We start from the raw sequence: 24601 nt of genomic DNA on the forward strand, positions 1-24601 counted from the left end.
AGAATGTTGATCTTCCTGAAGATTCTTACCCAGAGCCTGCCACACACCCCCCCCCACCACCGCCCTCCTCATTCTAAACAGATGAATGATCTCTTCCATGACAAAAAAAAATGGCTTTGGTTCTCTGGTATGATGGTGCTCACTCCCATCTTCACTCCCCCCACCCCCCCGCCACCGCCACCACAGCCCCATGGAGGCTGTAAAAAAAAGGTTTCAGATTTAGTAGCTTAAAACAATTAAAATGCATGTATTGCCTGAGAGAAGCTCTAGAGGTCAAAAGTCCAAAATGGATCTCAGAGGGTGATCTGTTTTTGCAGGATCCAGCAGAAACCCACTCTTGCCTTTTCTAACTATTAGAGTCACTTTATTATCTTATTTGTAGCTCCTTTCTATTCTCAAAGACAGATACTTCATCCCTCTGGTCTTTCCTCTTGTTACTGCTTTTGTTCTGACATTCTTGGCTCCTCTTTCACATTGTATGACTATTATTTGGAGTTCATGAGGTGAATCTTGAATAAAATCCCAACCTTACAATCCTTGTATTTGCATGGCAAATGTAGGATGTCCTGCATTGCCTCCTCCATCTGTCTTGCTTGCTCTTATAAATGATGTTATGTGTTAGATCAGGGCAATTTTTTGTCCCATAATATCGGGTGTGTGTGTGTGTGTGTGTGTGTGTGTGTGTGTGTGTGTGTGTGTGTGTGTGTGTGTGTGTGTGTGTGTGTGTGTGTGTGTGTGTGTGTGTGTGTGTGTGTGTGTGTGTGTGTGTGTACTGGGGTTTAAACTCAGGGCCTCACACTTGCTAGGCTGGTGCAATACTATGAACCACAGCACCAACCATAAATACAAGATCTTAATGGGTATCTTTCTTCATAAAATTCTTTCATGACTCCATATTGTCCTATCTTGAACTCCCCACACTGCTTCCTCAGAGTCCTCATCTGCTGCTGTCTCTTTCCAGGGGCAAGTCATGCTCAATCCTCACACCCTTGCTCCTCTCCACCCTTCCCTCAGCAACATTCCACCTGCCTGGAACACTATACCTTGCTCCCCTCGGTCCTGTTCTCCAGCTCATTCTCACTCACCCATCTCTTTTTTTTATAGTTGCTCTTCTTTTTTTTAAGCATAATACTCAAGTCAAATTCAACTCAAAATAAACAGCCACTTATTTGGTGAGAAGCTGTTAACACTCATGGATACATAGCACTAAACAGATTGGTTCATAATCTGACTCTACAATTACCGTATCACATGACTTTCCATTTCTACCTTAGATGTCTAGTTAATAAGAATAGTAATTACCTCATTAGATACCCAGAAGGATTGAAAAAAACCAGAGAAAGTGACAATAGAATATACTGACACTGAAGGTTCTATAGCCTAAAGGTCTATGTCCCCCATATGTTGAAAATTGAATTCCCTAGGTGCTACCATTAGAAGAGCCCTTTGGGATGTAATTACCTTTATAAACTTATAAAGGTGGCACTCATGTGGCTGAGATTGACATTCCTTATAAAGAGACCTCAGAATGCTCCCATACTGTCTTTCTGCTAGGAGAAACTACCCAGAAGTTGCAGCCAGCTGCAACCTGGGAGAGTTTCCTCACCCAACCAACCATGCTGTCTTCTCCATCTCAGTCTTCCAGCCTCTGGACTTGAGAAACGAATCTCTGTGATTTATAAATCACCAGTCACTCTGCACAGGCTGAAAGATGGCAGGGATTCAGTAAAATGCAGGCGCTGTTACTATCATTGCCTCAGGGAGAGAGAATTCCAGGGATGTGCAAATCCATGGTGAGATTCAAGTTTGAACATGTAAAGCCATAAATAGATTCTTCCAGGTGGGATGTAGATATATGATTTTTTAATAAAGAAGTGCAACATTTTGGCAGCTGAGCAGTTTCCCATTCAATACCCTCTCAAGACCCAGATGGATTTTTATAAATTTATTTACTTACTTCTTACTGACTTATTTAGAATTTTGCTCAGAAGCTATGTAAGAACCTCACAAAAATCCAGGTAAGAATACAGGGTAAATAATTCTGGGAATAATAGCCAAGCCATCCATTGGTGCTTCTTCACAGGGAAGAAGAAAAAGAAATTCCCATTGAAGGTGTCTGCTTGTCCTTGCCAGGTCCCTGGGGAGAAGGTGTGCCTGCTTTCTTAGACTAGATTTAACAAGCTGGCTAAGGACAAGCTGCAACCAAGACCTGAACAGCTACTTTCAGGTTCCACAGAAGGATGGAAAAAGACTGGGCAAGCTCCTGGGGAAGGAGACTGGCTCCAGTGGGTGTGGCCATCACCTGGCTAGACAGATGGAAAATGAGCTGTTCCAGCTCAACTGAGAGGAGGAGGGGGAGGGCCTAGAAATGATGCCCAACATAGGAAGAACATGGACTGGTTTACAAAGCCATTTCCCATAGTTTGTGAAAGGTAACATTTTCCCACTCATTCACTTGGGCCCTTCCTAAATGCTGATCCTGGGCACTGGGAAAATACATATGATAGACAGAAATTTTTCCATGCTAGGGCTTTCTCCCTGATAGGAGACAGGTGATAAATGAGAGCATTCCTCACTTAATAAAGTGGTACCAGAGGGTGTCAGGGGCCACTAAGCCAAGAAATGGGCTGAGGGGTTAGAGAAAGGAGGAGAGCATAGTTAAACACATCTAAAGCAGGATGCCTCTGGAGGTACCATTAGCACTCCAGCTTTGTGAGCCAGAAAGCTGATGGGCAGCAATGGCCCCTTCCCTTTCCCTCATCCTCACACTGCGTTTGTCTCTGTGCTCTGTTGATTTCACACACCCCTGGAAGTCTCTCAAATTAGTACTCTTCCTTCCATCTCCACTGTCACCAATCTTCCTCTGGCCCAGTCTGCTGTCACATGCCTATTGCTTGCAATATTCCAATATACTTGATCCCCTCTGAGATGTTTCCCACACAGCAACTAGAGGCCTCCATTAAAACCATAAATCCTAACTCTTCTGCTCAAACCTCTCCAATAATATCCAGGAACTCCTGAGAACAGCTCTCAGTCCCTTCCTCTTCCTTGACATGGCCACCCTGGCAGTCAGCTACCATCATACAGCTTCAACACATAGGCCTGCCTCACCCTGAAACACCCTTCCCCTTCCCCTAGCCCCATGACCCATCCTTTGCATTACCATAGGATCAGACCTTTACCTATGGCCACTGATCTCTGTTTTATGTACAGAGTAATCTACTTGATTACTTAGTCATGTCCTTCCCACTCACTCTCTCTTGCTCCTTCCACAAACTTTTATCTTCCTGTAGGTAGGTATTTATTTCTCTTGACCCTTTTTACAGACAGTTCCCAACTTACGTTCAGCTTTATGGTTGTGAGGAAGAAATGCACTTTCAATAGAAACTAATAGAATTCTGATGTTTCCTGGGCTATCAATGGGTAGTGAGATATTCTGTCAATTCTTGGCACTTGGCAGGGAGCTATAGTTATCTTTGGTCAGCCCAGGGTCACCAGGGGAAACAACCCACATTACAGGGGACTGTGTTGCCAGCATTTTTTAGATACAGGTATTCACTAAATTACATGAGATGCTCAAAGCTTTGTTATAAAATGGGCTCTGTGTTAGATGATTTTACACAACTGTGGGCTAATGAACATGTTCTGAGCATACTGAAGGTAGTAGGCTAGACTAAGCTACAATGTTTGGTAGACTAGTTATATCAAACATTTTCAATGTATATTATTTTCAACTTACAACTGTGTTAGGGGCACTTGCAACTCTATTGTAAATAGAGGAGTATGTATGCTTGTACCTAAGATATCTCAACAGTTCAAGAGAGCTGAGCTCTGATCTCTGGAGGAGACAGGGATTGAGAGTCCTGAAGCTTCGGTCCTAAAGCTGTGGATGGAGCTTTCCAAGCAGAGCCCCCTGAGGAGTTTGGTCCTTGGGGGACTGGGAGAAGAAATGAGTCACACAGGGCCCAAGCCTGGAACCCTGCTCACAGCATTTGTACCTGATTGCCCCTGCAGCATACAAGGAACAGCCAGAAATAGTTTGCAATGCCAAACTTAGCAGATAACCATGTTTTCTTAGACTTTGTACCTCTGTCACCTCATGTTGTGTGTCCAGCAGTGAATTCAGAGTTGAGTGCAAGACATGATTCACAAAACTAAATGTACATGGAGAAAAACCTAGAAAGGCAACAGATGGCTGAAGTGTTTGGTGTCCCTGCTTGGGAAGCACCATGCAAACATTTTTCCTTTGTAAGATATAGTAGGAGATGGCATTTTCCAAGATAGAGAGAAAAGGAGAAAGGGTAGACATGGAAGAACTTTGAAAGGAGTTGAGTAGAGTTGGGGAGACTCTGAAGAAATAGCCTTTGCCTTTCCAATAATCTAGAAGTTATAAAATGAGGGGCTGGGAAGGTGGCTCAGTGGTAGAGCGCTTGCCTTGCATGCCTGAGGCCCTGGGTTCCATTCCTCAGCACCACATAAGCAAAAAGAAAAAAGCCGGAAGTGGTGCTATGGCTCAAGTGGTAAAGTGCTAGCCTTGAGCTGAAGAGCTGAGGGACAGTGCCCAGGCCCAGAGTTCAAGCCCCACAACCGGACCCAAAAAAGAAAAAAGAAAAAAGAAAAAAAAAGAAGTTATAAAATGAGCCTTCACTATCCATAAACAAATACCATTCCTTCCTCTTGGTCTGGGCTACCAAGGAGAAGTCAGAAAAGATCTCTAACTGAAAAGGAAGCTGTTCTAGTAAGTGTGGCACAGAACCAAATAAATCACTGCAATCATATAGCAGATGTAGCTATATAAGTAACAGTCCAATTAAAATCTACTTTTTTATTTTAGGATAATTATTCTGGTAACTATTATCAAGCATGAAAAAAGAAAAAAGTTTTTGGTGAGGATGTGGAGAGACTGGAACTCTCTGGCAGGGATGTCAAACACTGCAGCTACTCTAGAGACCATAATGGAGCTCTTATAACAATTCAATATAGAAAACCGTATGTTCTGTCGATTCTACTTCTGAGAATATGCCCAAAAGAAAGCAAGGACTCAAAAACATATGTGTACACCCATATTTACAGCACTATTATTCACAATAGCCACAAGTGGGAAGCAACTCACATGTCCATCAACAGATGGCTATAGAAGAGACAATGGAATATTATTTAACCTTGAAAAGAGAGGACATTCTGGGGATAGAAGAAATAAGCCAATCACACCAGGAAAAATACCCTAAAACTTCAGATAAATGTGGTATGTAGAATGGTCATAATCATAGTTAGATGGTAGTTGTCGGGTGCTGGGGAGTAAGAAGAATGGGAATATATATTTAGTGAATACAGAATTTTAGTTCAGAAAGATAAAAACATTCTGGAGATGGATGGTGATGATGGCTGCATCACAGTGTGAATGTATTAACGCCACTGCTAACAGAGAGCAAGGTCATCAACCTGCTGTAAACAATGGTGGAGAGCAAGGGAGTGGGGGAAAAGCAGTGCGTTTGAAGTCTGGGTGAGAGGCAAAACCTTAGATCAGCTCATTGGGGAATAAGAGGTCAAGACCTAGGGGCAAGGACTAAAACGTTTGCTAAACAGTAGGAAGACCACTATGCATGGATTCTAAAGGCATAGACAACAAACTTGGGAGAATTCTCTGGAGCTCTTCAGTAACCTACCAGAGGAAAAAGAATGAAGATTTCTGGAGGCTCCTAACATACAAATGAATACATTTCTGAGAATGCTGATCCTCTGTTTCAGTCTAGGTAATCACTGATTAGGGTGATCTTGATCAGGGTGAATGTTCTTCCAAATTCTGACACCAGACTCCTGGGAGAGTGTAAAGGGCTCACATTTCAGTTCTCATCTTATTTTTCATGTAACTTCAAAGGCAGTCTCTGATGATGATATTATGATTATCAATCCTTCAAAATTTATGAATCTTAGCCCTTTGCTTGAGAGAATTGGACTTCACTCAGGTATAGCAAACTTCAGTTAACTTCAGCAGTGTCACAACTTCAAGAATCAACAAGTCTGGTCCACCAATTGGTTTTGTAAATAAATTTTTACTGAAGAGAAAGATTCATTCATTTACATATTATCTATGGCTACACTAGCAGAGTTGTACATTCATACAATTGACCAGCAATAGGGCACACAAAGCCAATAACATTCTGGTTTATTACAGAAAAGTGTGAGGACCTCAGATTAGCTTTTGTTTTCAGCATATGGATTCCTAAATATTCTCTATCATATATCATGCTTGTTTGTGACTGTGACAATAAAGCTTTAACATTCAATTTAAAAATAAAACAAAGAAAATGGATTAACAAATAGATTTACCAGCTTTATAGGATAAGTAACTGAAGCAGATTGTAGCTTTTGTACATCTACAACGGAGATATGACAAATCTTGGATTCTGAGAACAGGAATTTGAGGGATGTGAGGATGAGGAAAATAGCGAGCCAACTGGGTAAGTGGAAAGAACAAGAGGGGTCAGGTCTGGGAAGATGATTTCATGAGAATGAAAGATCAGTACTCACCCAAGTTTAGAGAGAGGGTTCAGCATGTTCTAATAGACCTAGAGGGGGTGGGGCAGGGTTGGGGACCCTTAATCAAATGAAAGCAAGTTTGGCACAAAGGAGATAACATGATCCAGGAGATCCAAGGATGTGTTCCCTTAAACCTGGAGATTTTCTTCCAAAAACATCAAGGCAGAAAGAATGTAAAGATATTAATGTTAATAATGGCAGCCGTCTATTTATAATGCACAGACTCTAAGCATTTATAACTATGGAGTCATTCAGTCTTCACAATAACTGTGAAATCATGACTCTGTTTATAACAAGGAAATTGAGGTGTTCAGAGCTTAGTGACTTGCCTGAGGTAGAGTCATTTGCCAGTGAATTCCACAGCCAGGCACTGAGCTGAACTCTCATTGTGAAACAACAAGAAGCCTAGTAGACAGGATGATGTGGCCAGCCCCACCTCATCCAGGAGGTGAATGGCCCTTGTTCATTCAGCATCAGATCTAGGAATGATGACACTTGATCAGCTGAGCACTCAGTTAGCCTAATCATGTTCCAGTTTGAATCTCAGCCAGCCCTTTTAGACGAAGATTATGAAGAGACTTGTCATACTGTGATGTCATAGGGAGATGATATGATAATGACTTTGACAAGGAAAGGCTCAGTTGCCAAGAAGCAGCAGAGCTGTGAGACAAGAGCAGGAAAAAAACTCTCAAACCCACAGTGGTGGGCACAGACCTAACATCCCAGAGAAGCCTCTGAACAGAGGAGGAAAGAGGACCAAAGTGACCACACCTAAAAGACACAAGCCAGGAGCTTGTGACCACACCTACAAGACACAAGCCACTTTGCCCTGCACACTGCAGACATGGTTCAGAAAACAAACCTTCATTCTTCATAACAGATGGCTACTGTCTTATATTTCTATTTTTCCCTATTGTGCTTATCACCATCCAAAAGATATTTGCATGTCATCTAAATATTGTATCCATTTGGAGTGTTAATTATGGGGTGGTAAATCCTATATTAAATCTTATTCTCTGCTGCTCAATACATAATAGATGCTCAATAATATCTGTTTAAAAGTCTCACTTCTGCTCAAACTCCTAAATGTGTAGAGGTCACTCAGGGTTACCCTTTATGGAGGATAATCTCCTTGTCTTGGTGACAGAGATAACAACCAGCCCAGAGCCCAGCCAGGGCCCAGCCACCTCTCTCTCCTAGTACCACAAGGAAAACCAATGGACTCTGGGCATCTCTGTGGTGGGATATGGCCTGGGGACCACCTTTGACAGGATGCTGATTTTGCACTTATAGTGTATGTGTGAAGGCTCAGTTTAAGAGTCTAAATGTCCACTTATACCATAGCTAGAAATCAGAGGCTGCCCAAGTAAACAAGCAAATTCATTAGCTGTTTTTGTGTCTTGAGTTGAATTATGCCTCAAAATTTATACATTGAAGTCCTAACATCTGAGCCTCAGAAATGACCACATTTGAAAATGTAGTCTTTGCAGATGCAAATTGTCAAGATGAGGTCAGACTGGAGTAGAGTGGCCCCTGATCCAAAATGGCAGGTGTCTATACCAAATACAAGGGAAATTTGGAGACATAACACAGGAGACAGGAGTCAGCAAGAGGTCTCCCTGAGAGTGAACCCCACAGAGGCTAGGAGAGGCCAGAATAGCTGATCCATTGCAGGCCCCAGAGTAACAGCCCTGCCAATACCTTGATCTCCTATTTCCAGCTTCTCGAATCCTGAGACAATCCTTGACTGGTGTTTCTGCTACTGTGTTTAAGGTTCTTTACTGCACTCGCTTGGGCAAAACAACACAAATTCTAACAGTGGTTCCTCAATTCATCAGATGAGCAAGTCACCTGAGTGGACCTGAGCAGGAAGAGGATAGGGTGTCCCTCTTGCCAAAATGGGACACAGCAAAGTGCTTTCTATTGGATCAGGTGAATACTACTTGCTGATGAGCTGACCCCCTTCCAGATCAACTTTGAGCCACTCTCCCCTTCTTTACTCTTGGCTCCTGCTTCTTCTCTAGGGTTTGAGTCTCCCTCACCTGGTTTTTAGCCAAATGCTCTATCTTCTCCAGCTGTGCAAATACCTAAACTGCCTCAACACATCAGAGAGGGCATTTCAGGAAGCAGGAATAAGAAACTGCCAAGGGCAAAGTAAATAGGCTGCCTATGGCCTGATTGGTGTGCTGAGAGCCATAGTTAGTGATATGCAAGATACCCAGTAGTTATGAGAAGGAAATGGCAGGCTGGAAAACCAAGAGACAACACAGCCTGTATCTGTAAGAGAGAAGAGATATTTAAGGGCCTGATACATACCAACGAGCTTGTGCCAATTAGTTCTAGAGACTCACATGGTGAATAGTTTCAATTCTGTTCCTTTTGGATGTGAATATGTCGTGGTGTGGGTGCATATGTGAGGCAGAAAGAGAGACAGAGACAGAGAGACAAATAGCATGGTCTGCCCTAAGTAACTGTGGCTTCCACATCCATAAGCCATACCCAACCTCAGATTGAATTGCTTCTGTTCTAAACATATATAGACTTTTTCTTGCCATTATTCCCTAAACAATACAGTAGAACAACTATTTATATAGCATTTACATTGCATTTGGTATTATAAGAAGCCTAGGGATGTTTTAAGGATTCAGTGAGATGTACATAGTTTATATACTTTGTGAATTAATATAAGGCTCTTGAGTATTCACGGACTTTGGTATCTGAGGAGGTCCTGGAACCCATCTTCCACCGATGATGGTGATGCTAACGGACAAATGTAGTAAACTTGTAGTAAACAAGTATAGTCAACTTGAAACTCTTGAGGGAATCCAGCACCTAAGGAAGCCACAATTCTGTGTAGAGTGAGGCTAGCCTGAAGTGACCCTACACATCGGATGGGAAGATGTTGCCTGACTATCCTTTTTGTCCAAGATGGAGGGATATGCCAGCATGCAGATATTTTAGCATTAAATGGTCCCACTAGATTTGACACAAGCTCATGCATGTGCACACACACACACACACACACACACACACACACACACACACACACACACACACACACATACTAACCTGTAGGATCCCTAAGATCTTGCATGTATTTAGGCCAGGACATATCAACCTGGCCATACATAGCCACAGTAGGGGTCCACCTGCCTGGGGTGGAGGCATTGCTACTCATCAACTGTTCTCAAGAAGTACTCTTCTGGTCAATATCAGGACCACAATTAGAAGAGCTATGACTCCCCTGGCAATGGGACAGTGGCGTCTCACACATAGATCCTTCTAAATAGTATACTGGATAAGGATACAGATGCTGGGTGAGGAGCTGGCCCTCGGCTACTCCTCACCTTGACATGCCTCAGATTGGCTCCCTGATTATCTTGTGTCAGAGTCTAAAATCTCCAGCATATGCCATTCCTCTTTTCATTCCCCACCCCCAACATTTTTTCAGAAAGATTCTCTCTCGTGTTATTTTGCACATAGGAAACTAAATTCAAACAACCTGCTCTTTCTCGCCCTTTAGGGAGAATGAAAGCAAAACTGTAAATGAATTTCTTTGTTTATCTGGGGAAAGTGAGGCCCAGGGAGATGGGGCACCTAGCTCCAGGCCTCACTCAGAGCCATAGCGATATCCTGAGACATCGAGGGCAAATGGACACCAAAAGGTGTAGCCTAGGGCAGATGGATGCCAAAGTGTGTAGTTCTGCCAAAGGGTATCATATCAGGCTCGGTCCACACACAGTAAAAGTGGGCACCGTGATAAGATCCCCTCCACGTAATCCATAGTTCCTCATGGATTGATGGGGTGTCTGGAAGAGCACCCCACTCTCACCAGAGAGAAAGTAAACAAAAATGTAGTCTATGTGAAAAATACAATTGATGGACCCTGGAAATATCTCTTGACTTTTTTTTAGGGGGCGTGGACTTTGATCCACACTGAGTCTACAGCCAACAGAGGCTAGATGTCCCTTCCCTTCCTGCTGTCCTCTGTCCACCCAGCCTTCCCAGCCTGTCTTTTTCCCTCCTATTCTCCTAAGAGTGGAGACATTACAAGACAAATACACTTTCTCTTGCTAATGTTGACCAGAGCACCATTTCAAAATTGGTTATAATAACTAATTCTCATTCACGCCCTTTACATTAAAACCTCCTTTCACTATCAATAAGAGGAAAACAGAGGGGACAGGAGGAAGGACACCACCCCACGCTGCCACATTAGATAAAGCCACCGTGTCTCAGAACAGGAGCCTCAGGGTCTCTGGCTTCTACATTAGAGAACCGGGCATGGGACCACTCCTCCTCCAGGTTTTCAGGACTCTCAACACGACAAATCCATCCAAAGGCAGGTGGTACCCTGACTCCTCTACCACACATAGCTCGGCTGGTCCCAGAACTGACCAGGCCAATTAACAGTGATGTCAGATTGTTTGGGTCAGTATCATTCCTGAACCATGAAACAGTTAAGAAATATCCTGCCCCACTGGCTGCCAGACTCATAAAGGTGGACCCACGTGTACTTCCTTGTGGCTCCAAGACGCGCCAGCTCACTCATTTGCTCACACCCAGAGGGAGAGAAGGCAGTGGCAGACAGGGCTGCCACCTAGCATGCAAATCACCACGGGGGAGTGTGGCTACACTTCTCGGGCTGCTCCCGGGCAATGCTCCTGGGTAGGCCATGTGCTGGATGCCATCCTGGGCGCTGTGTATTCTTCCTCACAGTTGCCCTCCTGAGTGACGCTGTAGGCCTGGTTCTTTTGTTGCTGGGGATCTTTGCCACACTCAACTACTGGGACTTCTTAGTCTACACAGGAGCTCTGATCTTGGCCCTAAGTCTTCTGTTCTGGTTTGCCTGGTACTGCTTCAATATCGAAGTGCCTCTTGAGAAGCTGGACGTATAGTTTGGCTATGGACCAAGGAGGTGACATGCTGCTGTAAACCTGGGGTCGATGAAAGGCATCAGATGCAGCTTCCATCCAGGGTGCCCGGTCAGGACCAGGTGAGTGCACACAAGACCTACTTAGAAGGGTGGCCAGGGAAACTCGGACCGGCAGGGACAAGTCAGGACTAGACATTAGCTCTTTGACTGGGAATTCTGTCAACCTGGGTTCATGGTGGACCAGGCAGGAGAATGTGGACCAGTTGTTTTCTCCTCCGGGAACTGTTTTCTCAAAGAGGTTCTCCACAGTTTCTTCCAGCCCTGTTATGTCACAAGTGATCTGGCCTGCCATGGAGAAAGAGCTTTCTGTTCCACTTGAGATTTGAAAGATGAAAAAGAGACCATTTTGATTTTCTACCTGGGAGAGCCCCTGCCAGGGGGAGAAAAATGTTTCTAATGTAATATGAGGATGGAAAGTTCCCCGGTGGCTGCTTACATGCCTGCGGGGTGTGGACTGGGCTATGTGGGAGCAAGCAGAGTGGAACCAGCCAGAATGGCTCTTCTAGCTCACTTCCTCCCTGCACCTGCCCGAAATGAGACACACCAGAGAGAGCCAGGCCTGCTGCCCACACTCTCTTAGTGTACCTACCTCTACTCTCAATAGCGCCCCTGCCACCAATCCTTACATGCCCACAAATGCAGCTAACTTGTGTTCCTAGGCCAACCTCGGAGATCCAGCAGTCAAGAGACCATGGCTTGGGCAAGGAGTTCACTGTTCAAACCCTAAGTTGCACAACCAGGAAAGGGGAGCCTGTTGACTGCCGAGAACCTAAGAAGCAGTACATTCTAGGAGTAAATTCACACAGAGACAGAACCCAGAAGATAGAGCTGGGAAGCTTCATACAACTCTGAATTTGAGAAGATGGGAGCTCTCCTCAGGGGACTCAAATTAGAGCTCCAAGCTGGTTTGACTGTTAAACCTACTCCCCAGGTGGCGTGGGACTAACAGCCAGGCACTCCCTTTCGATTAGGAGATGGAAAAGCAAAGGTCACTGCTGAGTTGAAAGAAGGAAATAGTGTTTCTATCTTTTATGGGAGATAGCATCTGACCCTCAGAACTGAAAGAAACAAAAAGTGAATTGAAAAGGCCTCTGTGGGTACCTGGGGGGGGGGGGAATGCAGGAAAATATGAGATACTAGAACATTCAGGGCTTGCTCTGTGCTTTCATATTTTTTGGCTGGATGGTCTTGGACAGGCTGCATCACTCTCTAAAGATGCTATTCCTTATCTTTGTTAAAGGGGCCAAAAAGAGGGAAGCCTGGGGAAAAAAAGGCTCTTTACAAATGGTGTAATGCTCGCAAACATCGGATGTTGTTATTGAATGTGCAGTCTGGGGTGAGTAAACTTGACTCAGAGTCCAAATTTTGTGCCGCAAGTTGGTAGTGACAGGGATCGTCTCTCACTTGGCATGATGAATCTTCAAAGCAAGATGGGCCCGGACATGTCTGCTGATTCATTAGAATGGTCACGCACTGTATAAAAGCAGCTGGGATGTGGTAAAGAACAGCATCCATGAGGGCTCTGCTCTCAAGGCATTTACTGTCTGGTGAGAGTGACAGATGTCAGCTTCATAGTCACATTAGTAGCAGTGCAATATCAAAGTCAGGTGAGGACCAAGAAGGAGAGAAGGCTGATGTCACAAAAAACACTCAAGAGGGAATGGATCTGGAAGGTGGAGTCCCAGCAAGCTTCTTAGAAGAAGTGATGCCAGGCTGAGCACCAAACGTGTATAGGGGAAGCAGGAGTTGGCTGGGAAGCCTGCCTTTAAGGAGAGGCCATGGCTTGACATAGGCAAGCCTTGGAGAGGCAGGAAGTATAAGAGAGCAGGAAGACAGTAAGAGCAGAGAGCTGGTGCTAAAAAGGGACTAGGTCCCTGCAGTAAGCAGCGACCAGATCTAGCAGGCTTTGAAGGCCCTTTAAGAAATGCTGGTCATTATTTTAAGGACAATAAGAAGCCACTGAAGGGACATAAGCAAGGTTAGGCCTGACATCATTGAATCTGTTTCCAAAGGATATCCGAAGCACAGCTCAGAGGAACCAAAGTGCCTGGTACCAGGCAGGCATGAGGTTCCCTGCTCAGTCCATCTTTTCACACAAGTTCAATAACCCAATGCCCTGGGCCAAACTCCACATAATCTGGCTTGAATCTAGTTTTGTTCCTTCACAGCTGTGTGGCCAGGAGCAAGTTACTACCTCCCCTCCATGTCCCAGGTCCCAATCTGTAAAGTGGAAATAATGAGATTAGTAGTGAACTCAAGTAGATGTCTCTGGGTACATTAGCAAGTGTTGAATACTATGTACGTGATGACCACGTAAGCCACATGCACCCTGTTAAGCCTCCATCCCAACACAAAAAGCTGGCACAGTAGAAGAGGTAAGATCTTCCCTCAAAATAGACAACCTTGCCAGGCGCTGGTGGCTCATGCCTGTAATCCTAGCTACTCAGGTGGCTGAGATCTGAGGATCGCAGTTCAAAGCCAGCACAGGCAGAAAAGTCCATGAGACTCTTCAACAAACTACTAGAAAACCAAAAGTGGCGCTGTGGCTCAAGCAGTAGAGCACTCACCTTGAGCTGAAGAGCACAGGGACAGTGCCCAGATAGTTCAAGCCCCATGATTGACCAAAAAAAAAAAAAAAAGACAACCTTGAGGTATTATGATCAGTTCTTAAGGCAGAATTTGGTAGTAAGGTGAGCAGATGCTACCTGAAAATGCCAGGCTCCATGATGTTCTTTGGGCAAAGAACACTTTTGCCTTTTCAGTCGCCAGACTCCATTTCCGGGTGGACCTTAAAGCCAGACAGATCCACCTGCCACACTGCTCTTTCGCCCTACATTCCCTGCCATGTCTAAGGACAGCTAGACAGGTGGGTAAATCAGTGTGGGCTGGAACTTGCCATTCAGGAAGCTATTTTACTCATTCATGGGACCTGCAGCAATTCACTCTATTTCCTTTTATTATTCTATTTACTCCTTTACAACAGGAGTCGGTAAGGAGATGGGGTGAGGTGCAGATTGGAGGAACAGAAATCCCATACCCTCCCTGCCCTCATCCCAGACAAGTCTTGTTTACTAAGAACACTGTATTTTTAACAGTTTTGTTGCTGAACTTGCAAATAAGGCTTCATGCCACTATAAGCTTCCCCTACTAAAAAAGAAAATCTTTCAAAAATGGCTCACCTCAGTTCCCTTACATTCTGCCACCCTTGGCCTGAGTATGATTGATCTCCAGCCATATTTGCGATGTAAAGGGAGATTGTGACTGGCTTTACCAGTCCTTGATTCTCAGAGTGGGGTAAAGGAAAGAATGTGGTCTCCTGACACTGACTGGCCTCAGTTCCTCCCTCGTCCTTCAGAGGCTCAGGAAGGTGAGGTTACTAGAACCTACTCCACCTTGCACCAGAGGTAAGGCCACTTTCTCATCTGGTATTGTAGTGGGGAGGTAGGTTGTAGCTTGTACTCTGCCCTCAGCCTACCAGTTCTCTGAAGTCCAGAGAGCATTCTGGCACTAAATCTCAAAGGCTGTCCCTTAAGTGTCTAGATAAGTGGCTCATTTTTATAGCCCAGCTGTGTACCAAGCAAGATATTCTGCCCTTTGATTTATTATTATTTTTATCACTCAGCTGTTCTATTTTCAGAGCACTTTCTCCATATTCTACTTCTTGGGCATTTCCTGTAGATAATTAAATCTTCAGGCAAAGTCAGGTAAGAACTCTTGTCCTTTAACAAAGAGTGTCCAAAATCACATATCCCCAACCACAGATGTACCCTATAGGTGTCTGCCTCTCCTATTGTCCTACAAACAACCCACCCATTCGAGATCACCTCCTTCATCTTTCAAACACATGATCACCACCTACATATGCCTATTTATCCCTCCTCCACATTAGCTTTTCTAACAGGCAGCCTCTTCTCCCTGCCTATGGAGGAGGTCAGTCTATTGCCAAGTCTGCCTAAAGGTGAGCTGGGTAAAAAGGGTCTCTGTTACCCACTCAGCAAGCCCTTGCTTCAGGGAAACACAGTGCTGGCACTGTGTGAACAGCCAGACATTTCTCAGATCTCTCCAGGGAATTTTAATCTAAAAGGGAGAGATAATACAAGTACACAATGCTTCACTTAAGTACATGGGAAAAAGCATTCCGGGAGTTAAGCCCAAGGCTTGCAACAGGTTCTGAGAGCTAGGAGGAGGCACAGGGTCTCTGCACTAGAAGCAAGAGGCCATGTGTCTGGCCTCCTTGTTTCAGATGTCTGGCTTGACTCTTAAGGAATAGATAAGAACACGACAGGCAGAGACAGCACAGGTTGCCTGGGAAAAAGAAAGGCTGCTTCCAGGCACTGGTGGCTCATGCCTATAATCCTAGCTACTCAGGAGGCTGAGATCTGAGTATCATGGTTCAAAGGCAGCCTGGGCAGGAAAGTCCTTGAGACTTTTATCTCCAATAAACCACCAGAAAACTAGAAGTGGCGCTGTGGCTCAAGTGGGTAGAGCACTTGCCTTGAGCTGAAGAGCAAAGGAGCAGCGTTGAGGCCCAGAGTTCAAGCTCCACAACTGACCAAAATAAAAGACTGTAGAGACAAAAGAATTCGAGTCTTAGGAGGCTAAGTGGACACATTTGACTAAGAGGTCAAGGGTGTTCAGTTTTTAGTGGCTGGACTTTGAACACCAGGTGAGGATCCTGATATCTTGACAAGAATGGAGAAGCCTACTTTGACATTACAGACTGGAGAATTGTACAACCCCTCCCTCTTCCTGAGGTAGAATAACTTGACTTCAACGACAGAATGTATTAGGGAGTTCGTGGAGCTCAAGTGGTGAGCTGTAAGGGCTTGGACTCAAATGATGGCCACCAGAGGAGGGGAGAAGGGTGAGGACAGCCTGGGGAGGGAGACTGCCCTGCCCTCCTGCAGGGAGAGGCAGTGGAGAGGACTTCCAGCTGCCTCACCATCCCGAGAATGAGGGAAATCAGGAAAGGTCTCAGTGTTCACATGATGTGTTTTCTTCCGAACATGTGATTTTAGATGCAAATGGTGCACCCCGGTTGACATTTAACTTTGCAGATTTTTTTTAACTCAGAAGAGAGTTAGATGTGGAAATAGAGGTAGGATTGGGATATGGCTGTGAGTCAGGTGGGAAAAGGGAAGATTATAGAGATTGGGATAGCAGAGAGAAGGAAAGAGGAAAGGAAAGATGAAGGAAGGGAGGGAGAAAGGGAAGAAGGAAGGAAGGGAAAGGAACACTATAATTTACTGAACTGGGCTCTTCCACTGAGGAAAGGATCACCGTCACAATCACTCACCTCCCACAGATAAGGATAGTCAGGAGCACAGAGGTTTAGAATTTGACCAACATGACAGAAGCAGTGAGTGATGAAATCCTTGTATCTGCCTCTTGTTGATATTCTTTCCACTAGACTGGGCACCGGCAGACTCTGGCCCATGGCCAAGTCTAGCCTACCTCCTATTTTTATAAGTAAAGTTTCTTTGGCTGTCAACCAGTTCATTGACGTATGTATTGTCCCTGGCTGTTATGCTATAATGGAAGGATTGAGTAATTCCAACAGAGACTCTACAGCCTGCAAAACCTTCGCTATTGCCTACCTGGCCCTTTAAAGAAAAAAAGTGCCAAACACTGGCCTAGCCTTGCATAGATGTTCCCCACAGGAGTCAAAGTTAGAACCATAGGCCATGCCTACATTTGGAAGATGGGAGAGTGGAGGAAGCTTGGGGAACTCAAATGGTAGCGCCCAGTAATTCTAAGTGGGGAGCATGAGGAAGGCGGCACAGAGGACAAAGGAAAGCATGATAACAAGAATGTAGGAATGACCATCAAATGCTTCAGTGTGGTCAAGAAGGTTGAAGTGTTTGAAAGTGATGAGCTTCTGAAATGAGCCTTTATCATTAAATGCTGGGAAGATCACATTCATGCTACTTATGGAGTGGCTGTTCAGATGTACATGAACTATGTGAAGAGTTTTTTAGAAGTTTGGTGAAGAAACCAATAAAACAGGGCATACCTGGTTGAAGGCAGGACTTTTTAAAAAATATTTTAACTCTTATTATAAAGATGATGCACAGAGGGGTTACAGTTACATAAATCAGATAAAGAGTACATCTCTTTTTGGACAATATCATCCCTTCCCTTACTTTCTCCCAGTTTTTCCCTCCCATCCCTACCCACAAGTTGTACAGTTCATTTTCGACAGGGTGTCTAATGAGTACCACTACTGCATTTGGTCACCCTTTGTCCCTCCATTTCTCTGGGCAGGACTCTTTTTAAAGGAAGAGTTACCAAAAATTGAACAGGATGGATGGAAAGTCAGAGACTGGAAACAAAGAGGGAAAAAGGAGGATGAAATGGTAAATTAAGATGGATATCTAAACACATCCAAGACAGAAGCAGGATGATAACCCAGAGCTCAGAGAGATATATTAGATTTGCCTATAAGATAGAGTAGGGAGAGAAACTAAGATTCTATGAGCACTTCTGTATGTACTAGACCAATCACTTATTTTCATGATCTTATTCACTGCTTAGAGCTCTGTGCATAGGGATTCAAGCTCCTATTTCCCACCAGAGGAAAATGAGCTTCAGAGCTACTTCAGAGCTAGTCCAAGGCAAGCATGCTGGTGATGGGCAGCACCCAGATTCAAACCTGAGTCTGGCTGACTCCAAGAATTACCCTCGTTTTACACAGGCATAACATAACATAGCTGAGGCTCAACTGATCCATCTCATCTTCATTTATTCAACACAGGCCCTGTTTAATGGAGAAGGAGAAAATCAAGATACATCCTTTAACGGTACCCATGAGGGACCCACAAGGATGCCTATATGTGGCTCTGGAAGCCAGGACTCCATAAGGGGCCCAGCACCTTGCACTAGACCACTGAAGTTACTGCTGCCACTTCAATCATTTGTGGAAAGCCTGAAAAGCTAGGAAGTTACTTCAGTGGGGCTTTAATGGGCGTATATGCCACCGAGAAACTCCGTGCTCATCTCAATGTCCTTTCCAAACAACTGAAGTCAAGAAAAGAAATTCCTATGGGGAACGGGGCGGTGTCTCCTACAAGCACACGTCACAAAGCATTGCTGCTATTTCCATCTAAGTCTTTGACCCAGGTGACTCTCTGAGCCCCTGGAAAACTCCATAGCATCCCTGCTTCCCTGTGTCTACATGGTATCATATTCTAAGATGTTGGTTGCAAGCCTGAGTGTGCAGCTTTGTGTCAGAGGACTTTCTCCTCCTCAAGGGACACACTGTGCACCATTCAACCCATCCGTTTTCACAGCCTGGCCACGTGGGTTGTTATATTCAGCTTTCAGTCAACTGCAACCCTCCAGGCACTTTTCTGACAAGCACATCAGAATTCTGCTGCACTGTCCCGTCATTCATTTCATAGCCTCAAAGCCAAGATTTTTCTTTGAGCCTAAATTACATGTGGTCAAGTGAAACCCAACTACAGCAACTCTGAAGATCAAGATCCCCAGGCTGTTGTGATTAGATGTGTGCCATTTTCTCAGTCAGGCCTGACCTGCCAGTGTGTGAAGAGTAATTTATATTTCCCTTGGTCTGATTTTGTATTTTTTTAATTTATATGACACTCTGTATGTCTATGTGTTTCTTTTCATCTGCTTCATATCTTTTGTGGTCTGAGGTAGTTACCTAAATGAAAAAAAAATGAATTTTTAACATGACATTACGTGATTCTGGGTCAATATGATTTCATAACAACTCTCTAGTCCCTGATTTCAGGGCATCATGTTCCTTTTCATTTACTTTGACTTTGCATAAACCCTGGTATTCCACATTGTCTCCGGAAGGGATTGCTTAGAGCATGGTGTGGTGGAGACAGAACCGGGTGATTCCAGCACCATGGGGTCATCTGGCATTTCTGAGTCTCTCCATCAACCTTGCTAGACCCAGGAACCTGAAAAGACATCATAAAATAACATTCTAGTTGAGGCATTAAAAGAAAGATTTCCAGAACTTCCTTCTACCATCTTTACTTATAACCTTATTGATTTTCCCATTTACAAGTTTGCTATGTATGTCTCAGCTGACTACATACTGTTGAGGGGTCACCTCATCTAACTTGGCATTCTGGAATTCACACACAAGAAAAGTTGCCTATCCATGAAACTTCCCTATCCTTGGGACAATACTATGCTGGAGGCCTTATACCTTCTCTTCCTGAGACTAACATTGCTGGATGTTTTGTTTGGGTTTGGTTTATGATTAGAGAAATGCCAATTGTTTTCTGTTTCCAGACAATAGGAAAACAAGTGCAGTGGCTGCCTATCTTTCTCTTAGCAGCATCAAGTTGTTACAAATATGTAAGTCTCGAAAAACTAAGATCACTTGCAGCCCAGAGAATGTGTTCACATCCGAAAGAAACTGAGAGAGCTGAGCAATAGCTGAGCCACACCTCACACAATGCATTTACTCCAAGCAATCTTCAAATGCCATTTACATCTCACGCTCATCGTTTCATCTGTCAGAGAACAAGATAAAGACAGAATTGCTGCATAGATATAGATAGATATAGATACAGATACAGATAAGATCTAGGTTTGATTCTTCTATTTACTCTCTAATTAGAAGACATGCTCTTGCAGAATAACACTTGTGACCACTACTTTGGGAGTGATTGTGGAATAATGTGTGATAACAGGATGAAGTGAATTAAATTCCATTCCAGTGGATGACTTACTAGCCCTTGGATTAGCCGCCCCAGAAGGAAAAAAGAGGTTCATAGAGAAAAGACTCCTGGTCCTTACCATCACTGGATACCTTTGGAACCACTTTTAAATCTTCAACTGAGAAGGCAGACCCAGGCAGTGCACATGGAAGTCAGAAGACCATCTCTCTGGAGTGAACCACAGGCCACAGATGCACATCTGCAAGGATGAATCTCAGAGACACTTCAGAGTATAGAACAGGAGGTCAGGAGAACCAATGATAATCTTTAGAGATCATTGAGTAGGGCTACTCCAGATGGAGGCACATTGCCAGGGGTCTAGTTGAAGGTAGCTTCAGATTCCATAAGCCTGGGGAACATCTGAGCCTGTGCCTTTCTAGCAAGTTCCCTGTTGTTGGTGGCTTCTGTGAGACACTAAAGAGCAAAGAGTTCCAGAAACCCTGTCATTTTAGAGATAGGGAAGCTAAAGCCCACAAATAAATTGGCTCTTTTAAGTTCAAGCAGCAGACCCAGGTTTCCAGACTGCCAATCAAGTCCTCTTTCCTCCCTCCATAAATAGCTGGCTGGCTTTTCCCCAGCCCTGCACAGCCACAGGCAGAACAAGCAAGTGAAGCAGGGCCATGGCCAGGGGAAGTGAGGCATGCTTCCATGGCAAGTGAGTCGGGAACCTTTTCCTTTGGGGTGTGCACTGGCACGACCCTGGCTTTCTGCATGCCAGAGAATGAACAGAAAGGACTCCAAGCTGCTTTGCCTCACTTGGAATGCCAGAGCAAAGAGCACATGCATCATGCACGCAGTGTTTGGAGGGAGGAGGAAATAGGAGGAGCCCCATTAGGCCAGACTAAGTCTGGCATGGGCCTTATCCTCACAGAAAGTGTTCCCAAAGGACATGGAGAGCTTCCTACAACTCTCCAGGCCTATTCCTACAACTGGTTCTCTAGGGAGCAGCTAGGATTTGTGTGTGTGTGTGTGTGTGTGTGTGTGTGTGTGTGTGTGTGTGTGTGTGTGTGTGTGTGTGTGTGTGTGTGTGTGTGTGTGTGTGTGTGTGTGTGTGTGTGTGTGTGTGTGTGTGTGTGTGTGTGTGTGTGTGTGTGTGTGTGTGTACCAGTACTAGGCCTTGAACTCAGGGCCTAATCACTGTCCTTTAGCTTTTTTGTTCAAGATTAATGCCCTATTAGTTAAGTCATAGCTTCACTTCTGGCTTTTGGTAGTTGATTGAAGAGGCAAGTCTCTCATTGACCTTATTACTGGCCCAGGTATGGGCCAGCTTCAAACCTTGATCCTTAGATCTCAGCCTCCCAAGTAGCTAAGATTACAGGGAGGAGCCACCAGTGCCTGACTCGCAGCTGAGTTTTTTCATTCACCCCCATCTCAGTCCACGCCACTGCTTCTTACAGTTTAGAAGAGATAATGATGACATCACAATCACAAATATCAAATGTGATTCAGCATCGACCTGAGACTTCTGCAAACTCCTAAATTGGCAAATACCTTAAAGCATACCATTTCCCTTTGCAAATCTTAGGTCATTTCATAACTTGTAATGATTCTAGAGCTATAGGGTTAATCATTATTTATTTACATGTGGTTTTGTTTGGTTTTCTGAGAAAGAGAGTCTTGTTAAAGCAGTCTAGGATAGACAGAAGTTCACCATCCTCCCGCCTCCGTCTCTTGAGTGTTTGGATTACCATCCCCACTACCATCTCCTGCTATGGATCTATTATTTTTAAAGCAATTTATAAGAAAGTCTGTCATCAACCCAATCTGGTTATAATCTATATCCCCATGGTATTTTGCAGAGATGACCAATGGAAACCCATAAAGTCCAAAGAAGACAGGCATACTAGGTGGAAGAGTGGTCTACCTCCACCCAGTTAACCCCAAAGTCCCATTAGACCCAACATATCCCTCAGTAAATGCAGGTACAGGGAAGGAGAAAAAATTATCCTGTAGTTGGAATACTAGCTGACTCCATTCTCATAAGGCAAGTTCAAAAGAGTTATTTGCAGAAAGAGACTTCTGGGTAAAAATCAACCCTGAGGATAAATAAAGAGAGTTAGGAGATAGGTGTGGTCTAGTAAAAAATAAAGAAAAAAAAAAAAAGAAACACTTCCTGCAGGTATACTCAGCTTCTTTATTCTATCAAGGATCTATTTTTCCCTCATGATCAAAGACCTACAAAGAAGATTAGGCTGGTTTTTCTAAGGAAATAATCTATGAAATACTAGAGTCTACATCTTAGCCCTTAGGGACATCTAGTATGGACTTAGGTTATATAGTTCCGGGTAGACATTGTTGACCATCTGGCAGAAAAATAAAGCAATAGATGCCAAGTGCTAGCTAATTGAAGTTGTTTATGAGTTGAATAGGCTATTCCAAGACTCCCAGAAGTTTCTTGGCAGAGTAGACACTCAGAAGATGGATGGCGACTAGCCAAGAAAATGAATGTTAAGAGCCAACCACCCTGTATCAGAGATGTTGAGAAGAAAAGCTCAGAATGCCTGAAGCTGAACAGGAATTCAAGATGTGAGGAGATGTGCTGTACACATCCAAGCCTAAAACAAAGGGAGGTCCAGCTGCAGTAGTCTCTGACTTCGTGAAGCTACAAAGTCTCATACTTACATCTCTTCATTTGGGCCACAAAGTCACTTCTGGCCTCTATCCTTCTGGTTTCCCCACTCTGCCCCTACTGGGAATTTCTTTGGCATTTGAAGCTGGTGAATCATAGGACAGGGAAGAGTATTCTCACCAACACACACACACACACACACACACACACACACACACACACACACACACACACACACACACACACACTTTAGCTCTCTATGGAACCTCACGTCACAGGGATCTACCTACCCCAAAAATTTACAAATAATTAGCAGACAAATAATTAGCATGTAGACTTCATTATTTTACAAATTAACAGCTCAGACACTGAATCTGAACTGATTGTGCTTCCCAAATATACACACCCAGTTCATAATGATCTCTATTTCTTTTCTTTTTGATTTTTCTTTCCCCAAACTATCTGCTACTGTACTAACCTCTGCCCCAGGGAATATCTTGTCTCTTCAACCAGCTTTACTTCCAGTCCAAGCCACCCATTGATTCAAGAATGAAGAGAGCAGAGATCCTGGACTATATTCATTGCAATATGTCCCCAACCCACCACCACAGTTTGGATGCCCTGTCATCCCTGACCCCATCATTCTAACCAATCCTCTTCCTCCCATCAATCTTGAACCCTGTGGCCATTCTCCAGGTCCATGACTGCCTCTTCAACTGCAGCTACTCAGAGGCTGGACTCTAGCTAACTTCTTTAAAGAGCATCATACTCTAAGAAGAGTCCAGAACCAGAACACCCAATTTTAGGCCCTCTGCACCTGCATGAGACCAAGAAAGCAATAGTTCTTGAAGTGTAGTTGAAGACCAGCAAAATCTCCATGCATAGGAACTTGGTAGAAATGCAAAGCCCCACATAGAGTGATCAACTCATATCCATTCATCCAGGACTTTCCTGGTTTAGGATTGAAGGCCTCAAACTAGAGAAGTCCCTTCGTCTTAGATAAATCTTATGGTTGATCATGCTCAGCCTATCCCAGATCTGCTCAATGACCTGCCTTGGAGTTGGGGCCCAGCAATAGGTACTTATTGAACCCTTCAGGGAATGTTGATGCATGCACATTGGAGTCTTGCCAATTCTAACCTAAATGTGTTAAAATGCTAAACTTGAATCTGCACAAAGCTGCCCACAAGGTGACCCCATGTCCTCCAACTCTCTCCCTGGACAAAGGAAGTCAGACCTTGTCCTGCTGTCTGTCACAGAGAGTTCTGGGCCAGATAGCACTAGCCCCAGGCAGCTCTTTCAGCTGTGGAGAATCTCATGTTCTGCCCAGCTCATAGTTGGCCAGGACAATAGTCTCAGCCCACATGGTCTACAACTTGTATCCCAGCCAGTGATGGGAAAATACTGAGTTTTCTCCCTATTCCTTTTGCACTTGCGTTTTCAAGAAAATCTGAGTTTCCTTGTTGTTTGGGAAGAAAGTCAGGTGAGTTGATGTCTGGGTATGCAGTAAGGAGGGAAAGATATATGAGAAGTTTAAGCAGAGGAAAGTTGAGAGAGGTAGTAGAGGGTGAAGTTGTTGAAAGCAGAGGCTGGGATGAGGATGGGGAACAGAAAAGCTGTTGGAGAGATGCACTGGGTATAAATGGATGGAATGAGTTCTTCCCAGCATGCCGTCTCTTGAGACCACCAGCAGCAGCAGCCACAGCCAGAGCTGTGCACCATCACCTTGGAACCTCCTCAGACATGCAATTTCTCAGACTCATCCCAAACCTACTGAGTTAGAAACTCTGAGAGTTGGACCCAGGGTTACACATTACAAGTCCTCCCGATGAGTCTGATACAGGCTAAATCCAGATG

General features: G+C 44.3%; 1 protein-coding gene across 2 annotated transcripts; it reads left to right on the top strand.

Moving 5' to 3' along the window:
* Positions 1 to 11107: 11107 nt before the first annotated feature.
* Positions 11108 to 19171, top strand: Tmem238l (transmembrane protein 238 like). 2 transcript variants are annotated; one of them, XM_070026949.1, is made up of 3 exons: positions 11108 to 11536; positions 12717 to 12812; positions 14239 to 14479. In XM_070026949.1, the coding sequence occupies exon 1, from the start codon at positions 11199 to 11201 to the stop codon at positions 11436 to 11438; it is 240 nt and encodes a 79-aa protein (XP_069883050.1). In that variant the 5' UTR covers positions 11108 to 11198; the 3' UTR covers positions 11439 to 11536; positions 12717 to 12812; positions 14239 to 14479. The 2 variants fall into 2 exon arrangements, with proteins under 2 accessions (XP_069883050.1, XP_069883049.1); XM_070026948.1 differs by lacking the exons at positions 12717 to 12812; positions 14239 to 14479 and adding an exon at positions 18231 to 19171.
* The last annotated feature ends 5430 nt before the right edge of the window (positions 19172 to 24601 follow it).

Source organism: Dipodomys merriami, unplaced genomic scaffold (assembly GCF_024711535.1).
Source record: "Dipodomys merriami isolate MVZ:Mamm:240054 unplaced genomic scaffold, mDipMer1.0.p SCAF_19, whole genome shotgun sequence".
NCBI classification, from domain to species: domain Eukaryota; kingdom Metazoa; phylum Chordata; class Mammalia; order Rodentia; family Heteromyidae; genus Dipodomys; species Dipodomys merriami.

Coding starts and splice junctions, on each gene's coding strand:
- Tmem238l (XM_070026948.1), top strand. CDS start 11,199: ATGCTCCTGGGTAGGCCATGTGCTGGATGCCATCCTGGGCGCTGTGTA.